This window comes from Chrysemys picta, chromosome 16 (genome assembly GCF_011386835.1).
Source record: "Chrysemys picta bellii isolate R12L10 chromosome 16, ASM1138683v2, whole genome shotgun sequence".
In the NCBI taxonomy this organism is placed as follows: domain Eukaryota; kingdom Metazoa; phylum Chordata; order Testudines; family Emydidae; genus Chrysemys; species Chrysemys picta.
The window spans coordinates 19,887,485-19,894,699 of record NC_088806.1 but is presented as its reverse complement, the minus strand read 5'-3'; the positions used below and the strand labels follow the sequence as shown (position 1 = coordinate 19,894,699).

Sequence of the window (7,215 nt, the reverse complement as noted above, 5' to 3'; positions counted from 1 at the left end):
GCCCAAGCCGAGAAGGCCCCCGGAGCAGACGACCTGAACTCGGACCCTGCTTCAGTTGTGGGAAGATGGGGCACCTCCGGCGAGACTGTCCGGAGATGGATTGCAGCTATGGGCAAGTGTGGGCAGGCCACACTCGAGCCAGGCCAGCCATGAACCCCAAGCTGACCGTCCCGGCGACCGTCGGAGGACGGACTACGCGGGCCTTGATCGACTCGGGTTGTGGCCAGACGTTGGTCCGTAAGGACCTGGTACCGCCGGGTGATACCCGCCTCGGATGTATTCATCTGTAATGCATCCACGGGGATGTCCGACCATACCCCAGCGCCCGGGTCCCCCTAACCATCGCGGGGATCACCCGACACCTGGTGGTTGGGGTAGCTCCCCATCTTGCATACCCTGTGATCCTCGGTCGGGACTGGCCGGCCTTTGAGGAAGTCCTACGGTCCACGCCGGCCCTGGAGGCTGATCGGTTGGGGTCCTCCTCCAAGACCCCCGAGCAGGGTCCGGCGACCGAGATGGACGACACGGACGCAGCGGGACCACCGCCGGAGCCGGCCCCTCAGCCCCGCTTCGATACCGATTTCTGTCGGGACCAGCGAGAGGATCCCACCCTTAGCCGCTTCTACGAGCAGCTCGCGGCAATAGACGGGAATATTGTGGACCCCCAGCGGGCCACCCTGTGGCCCCATTTTGAGCTGCGCCGGGACCGGCTCTACCGCCTGGACCGTGACCCCCGCACCCAGGAACCACAAACCCAACTGTTAGTGCCCCTGTGTCACCGGCGGGCGGTAATGAAGTTGGCCCACGATGTGCCAGCCGCCGGGCACCTGGGGCGAGAGAAGACCCTCGCTCGAATCCTGGCGCGCTTCTTTTGGCCAGGAATCTCTCAGGAGGTGAAAGAATATTGCGCCTCCTGCCCAGAGTGTCAGAGGGTCGCCCCGCCCGGGATCCCCAAGGCACCCCTGGTCCCCATGCCAGTGATGGAGACGCCTTTTGAACGGGTCGCCATGGACCTCGTGGGCCCCCTCCCGAAAAGTGCCGCGGGGTTTCAATACATCCTGGTTTTGGTGGACTATGCCTCTCGGTTCCCCGAAGCCATCCCCCTGCGAAGTATTACCGCCCGGACTATCGCGGGGGAATTGCTGAAAATCTTCGCCCGAGTAGGACTGCCTAGAGAGATCCTGACCGATCAGGGAACCAACTTCACGTCCCAATTGTTGCGACAGGTCTGTGCCCTCTTAGGCATCAAACAACTCCGGACGTCTGTGTACCACCCGCAGACGGACGGGTTGGTGGAGCGGTTTAACCGCACTTTGAAAAGCATGTTGCGGAAATTCCCCGCAGAGGACCTCCGCCACTGGGACCAATTCCTTCCACCCTTGCTGCTAGCCATCCGAGAAGTCCCGCAGACCTCAACGAAATTTTCCCCTTTCGAGTTGCTGTATGGACGCAGACCACGGGGCCTCTTAGACCTGATGAGAGAGACCTGGGAACAGTCAGCGTCCCCAGCCCAGGGCCTCCTGAAATATGTCATCCAGTTACAGGAGTACCTTGCCCAGGCCGGAGCCCTGGCCCGCGAAAATTTGAAGACGGCGCAGGAGCGGCAGAAACGAACCTACGATCAGGGAGCCCAAGTCCAGGAGTTCCAACCAGGAGACCGTGTCCTACTCCTCCTCCCGTCTAGTGAGTCAAAATTGTTAGCCCGGTGGCAGGGACCTTACGACGTCGTGCGTAAGGTCGGTCCCGTCACCTACGAGGTGCGGCAACCGGACAAGCGGAAGGGAACCCAGCGGTATCACGTAAACCTGCTGAAACGGTGGCAGGACCGGGAGGGCCTCTTAATTAACCCATGCCCGCCCGAGCTGGAATTGGGACCCCACGTACCCTCGACGGATGACCCCCCGGCACCCCAACTCGGACAATCGCTCACGGAAGAGCAATGTAAACAGACTAACTGCCTGCTGCAGACCTTCAAGCGAACCTTCACGGCCATACCGGGCTACACGTCCCTGGTCAAACACTCCATCCAGACCGAGCCGGGGAAAGTGGTTCGAGAGACGACCCGGCCCCTGCCCTATCGGATGCGGGATGCGGTCGAGGAAGAAGTAAGAGCCATGCTGGCTCTGGGCGTCATTGAGCCGTCCCAGAGCGAGTGGCGTAGTCCGGTGGTCCTGGTGCCCAAGTCGGACGGTACCCGCCGCTTCTGCATCGACTTTCGGAGGGTAAACGCCATCTCGCACTTCGATGCCTACCCGATGCCCCGTGTGGACGAGTTACTGGGACGCCTGGGGGAGGCCCAGTATATCACCACCTTGGATCTCAGCAAAGGCTACTGGCAGATCCCCCTCGAGGAGACCTCAAAAGAGAAAACCGCCTTTGCCACTCCAACAGGGCTGTACCAATTCACGCGGATGCCCTTCGGTCTCCATGGAGCCCCAGCCACCTTCCAGCGCCTGATGGACCAACTTCTGCAGCCCCATCAGGACTATGCGGCAGCGTACCTAGACGACGTGGTCATCTATAGCCGCGGCTGGGAGGACCATCTGCCCCGGGTTGCGGCGGTCCTAAGGTCCCTACGACAGGCGGGCCTGACCGCCAACCCCAAAAAGTGCCGTATTGCCTGGCAAGAGACCAACTACCTCGGCTATACTGTCGGGGACGGGCGGGTCAAGCCCCTCGTCGGGAAAGTCCAGGCCCTCTTGGACTGTCCCACCCCGTCGACCAAACGGCACGTTCGGCAGTTCCTGGGCCTCGTTGGGTATTACAGACGGTTCATCCCCCGGTTCGCGACCATCGCAGCACCCTTAACTGGGCTTCTGACGAAGGACAGCCCCCGGCAGGTACGATGGTCCCCCGAATGTGAGGCGGCCTTCCGGACACTGCAGAAGTGCCTCTGCCAGGAGCCGGTTCTCTATAGCCCGGACTTTAAACGCCCATTCATCCTACAGACCGACGCCTCCGGCGTAGGGTTAGGGGCAGTCTTGTCCCAAGAAGTGGAGGGAAAGGACCACCCCGTATTATATCTCAGCCGGAAGCTGTTCCCCCGTGAGAGGAATTACGCAGTGGTGGAAAAAGAGGCCCTCGCGGTGAAGTGGGCCTGCGATGCCCTGCGCTTCTACCTCCTCGGGGCCCCGTTCACCCTCGTCACAGACCACGCCCCCCCTCCGGTGGCTAATGCGGATGAAAGATAATAATGCCCGCATTATGCGGTGGTACCTCGCCTTACAACCCTACGCATTTACGGTCCAGCATCGAGCTGGTAAGGACCATACGAATGCGGACTTCCTATCCCACATGGGGGAGATGGAAGGACCTGGCCCTGACATGCGGGAGCCAGTCTTAAGGGGGGGGGTGTGTAGTGAGTCGGTGTGGCTCCCCTCCTGCCCGGAAGAGGGAGCCCACGTGCAGGCACCAGAGTGGGCGGGACCACCACCGCCTGTCCCCGCCCCCCGGAAGTCAAGGGGCGGGACAGGAAGTATAAAGGCCGGCCGCCAGAGCTCAGTCGGCGGCCAGCCACCACAGGGAGCAGACGTGCGGCCGGGAGCTCCCGGCCAGGAGACTGTAGAAGACCAAGGCCTGGACCCTAGCTGGCCCGAGCTACCCCGGGCCCGCTACGAGGAGGAGCCGCCAGAGCCCGTTCACGCCCACTACTGGGAGAATCCCTGGGAACCGCACCCCACTAACCCTGAGGGTGAGACTGGACCCGAACCCCTTCGCCCCTGCTGCTATCCAGAGGAGCCGCCTGAGGACCATTGGCCGGACTTCCCAGCAGAGCTACCAGACTTGCCGCCGAGCCCGGGCAGAGAGGAGCCCATGCAGGTGGACTGGCCCGATCCCGGCGCTACGAACGAGGTAGGCTTTGAGGGGGATCACGGAAGTGGCCCGGGGGTAGCCGACCCCGGTCCGGCTGCAACTGAGTGTGAGCCTATGTCAGTGTGTTGCGGTCTGGATACCCCACTGACCAGCAGCGGCAGCAACCGCTGTTAGGGCCCCGGGCTGGAACGCAGTGGAGTGGGTGGGCCTGCGTTCCCCCCTGCCACCCTCCGCACGGGTGGCAGGCTTCCCCCTCACCCAACGCTCGGCTACAGAAAGCCTAGGCGTGCCTTATTTGAACTATTTGCTCGCTCAGCCCCTGCAACAAGGGCCTGAGCCTACTGTGTTTGCCCCGCCCTGATCCAGGGCCTGGGCTTTGAACTATTTGCTCGCTCAGCCCCTGCAAACAAGGGCCTGAGCTAACTGTGTCTGCCCCGCCCTGACCCAGGGCCTGGGCTCTGAACTGACTGCTTGCTCAGCCCCTGCAACAAGGGCCTCAGCTAACCGTGTTTGCCCCGCCCTGACCCAGGGCCTGGGTTCTGAACTGCTTGCTCGCTCAGCCCCTGCAGTCAAGGGCCTGAGCTTTAACTGTGGTTGCTCCGACTCTGCACCAAAGAGCCGGAGTTTCGGGACTAACTGACTGCTTGTTCCCATAGTAGGGAGTCGGTGTGGCTCCCCTCCTGCCCGGAAGGGTCGAGCCCCGGCTAGGACCTACTACATTTGGCGCCCAACGTGGGCACGAGCCCCTGCCCCTGTGAGAAGGGGCTAGAGGGGGAGTGGCCGTTGCCCCCCCCCGTTCTAAGGAATGGATATGGAACGGCTGTTTCAGCTGCTCACGGACAGCCAGGAGCGACAGCAGACGGCCCAGCAGCAACAGCAACAGCAGGCCGCTCAGCTCGCGCAGCAACAGCGGCGAGATGCCGCCCAACTCCAGTTGCAGCAGGAGCAGCACACAGCCCAGCTCGAGCAACAGCAACAGCTGGTGCGGCAGTTGGGAGTCCAGCTGCAGCAGCTGCTGGTCGCGCTCCCTCGCCCCGCACCGGGGCCGGCAGGGGAGGCTGCGGAGATGCCGCGGTTAGCTGCCCCCCTTCGCTTGACTAAGATGAGCCCAGACGACGACCCGGAGGCATTCCTGGTCACGTTCGAGCGGGTAGCCCTCGTCGCCGGGTGGCCCAGGGACCAGTGGGCTACCCTCTTAGCCCCCCCACCTGACGGGGGCGGCCCAGGTGGCCTATCGGGGATTGGCGGCTGAGGAAGCACGGGACTACGACCTGGTGAAGGCCGCGATATTGGACGCCCTCGACGTCAGTCCCGAGACTTTCCGACAAAGGTTTCGGGGCCAGACTTACCCCACCGGGGCCCGAACGCGGGTAGTGGCTCAAACCTTAAAAGAGGCTTGCCGACGGTGGCTACAGCCCGGCACCCGGACGGCGGAGGAGGTAACCGAGCAGGTGGTGTTGGAACAGTTCGTGCACACCCTACCCTCCCGAGGGCGCGCCTGGGTGCTTCGCCACCGGCCGACGACACTGGCCCAGGCAGTGTCGCTAATGGAGGACTTCCTAGCCGCCGAAGATGCGGTAGGACCCACCTTCCGACGCCCCGGGCCCGAACCAGCCCGCGGCGAAAAGAAAGGGGAAACCCCGAGCGGACCACGACACCCCGCACCGAGGCCCGACCCCCGCCGCGAGACCCGGACCCGGCACGCGGACCCCGCTCCTCAGACTGGACCAGTGGCCCCGGGCCAGGGGCCCCCAAGGGCTCAGCGAAGCCCCCCCCCGGAGCCCAAGCCGAGAAGGCCCCCGGAGCAGACGACCTGAACTTGGACCCTGCTTCAGTTGTGGGAAGATGGGGCACCTCCGGCGAGACTGTCCGGAGATGGATTGCAGCTATGGGCAAGTGTGGGCGGGCCACACTCGAGCCAGGCCAGCCATGAACCCCAAGCTGACCGTCCTGGCGACCGTCGGAGGACGGACTACGCGGGCCTTGATCGACTCGGGTTGTGGCCAGACGTTGGTCCGTAAGGACCTGGTACCGCCGGGTGATACCCGCCTCGGATGTATTCATCTGCAATGCATCCACGGGGATGTCCGACCATACCCCAGCGCCCGGGTCCCCCTAACCATCGCGGGGATCACCCGACACCTGGTGGTTGGGGTAGCTCCCCATCTTGCATACCCTGTGATCCTCGGTCGGGACTGGCCGGCCTTTGAGGAAGTCCTACGGTCCACGCCGGCCCTGGAGGCTGATCGGTTGGGGTCCTCCTCCGAGACCCCCGAGCAGGGTCCGGCGACCGAGATGGACGACACGGACGCAGCGGGACCACCGCTGGAGCCGGCCCCTCAGCCCCGCTTCGATACCGATTTCTGTCGGGACCAGCGAGAGGATCCCACCCTTAGCCGCTTCTACGAGCAGCTCGCGGCAATAGACGGGAATATTGTGGACCCCCAGCGGGCCACCCTGTGGCCCCATTTTGAGCTGCGCCGGGACTGGCTCTACCGCCTGGACCGTGACCCCCGCACCCAGGAACCACAAACCCAACTGTTAGTGCCCCTGTGTCACCGGCGGGCGGTAATGAAGTTGGCCCACGATGTGCCAGCCGCCGGGCACCTGGGGCGAGAGAAGACCCTCGCTCGAATCCTGGCGCGCTTCTTTTGGCCAGGAATCTCTCAGGAGGTGAAAGAATATTGCGCCTCCTGCCCAGAGTGTCAGAGGGTCGCCCCGCCCGGGATCCCCAAGGCACCCCTGGTCCCCATGCCAGTGATAGAGACGCCTTTTGAACGGGTCGCCATGGACCTCGTGGGCCCCCTCCCGAAAAGTGCCGCGGGGTTTCAATACATCCTGGTTTTGGTGGACTATGCCTCTCGGTTCCCCGAAGCCATCCCCCTGCGAAGTATTACCGCCCGGACTATCGCGGGGGAATTGCTGAAAATCTTCGCCCGAGTAGGACTGCCTAGAGAGATACTGACCGATCAGGGAACGAACTTCACGTCCCAATTGTTGCGACAGGTCTGTGCCCTCTTAGGCATCAAACAACTCCGGACGTCTGTGTACCACCCGCAGACGGACGGGTTGGTGGAGCGGTTTAACCGCACTTTGAAAAGCATGTTGCGGAAATTCCCCGCAGAGGACGTCCGCCACTGGGACCAATTCCTTCCACCCTTGCTGCTAGCCATCCGAGAAGTCCCGCAGACCTCAACGAAATTTTCCCCTTTCGAGCTGCTGTATGGACGCAGACCACGGGGCCTCTTAGACCTGATGAGAGAGACCTGGGAACAGTCAGCATCCCCAGCCCAGGGCCTCCTGAAATATGTCATCCAGTTACAGGAGTACCTTGCCCAGGCCGGAGCCCTGGCCCGCGAAAATTTGAAGACGGCGCAGGAGCGGCAGAAACGAACCTACGAT

General features: G+C 63.1%; 1 protein-coding gene across 1 annotated transcript; it reads left to right on the top strand.

The window, feature by feature from the left end:
* Nucleotides 1-313: 313 nt before the first annotated feature.
* Nucleotides 314-3,191, top strand: LOC135976051 (uncharacterized). The gene has a single exon (XM_065570422.1). The coding sequence runs from the start codon at nucleotides 516-518 to the stop codon at nucleotides 3,189-3,191; it is 2,676 nt and encodes an 891-aa protein (XP_065426494.1). The 5' UTR covers nucleotides 314-515.
* The last annotated feature ends 4,024 nt before the right edge of the window (nucleotides 3,192-7,215 follow it).

Coding starts and splice junctions, on each gene's coding strand:
- LOC135976051 (XM_065570422.1), top strand. CDS start 516: ATGGACGACACGGACGCAGCGGGACCACCGCCGGAGCCGGCCCCTCAG.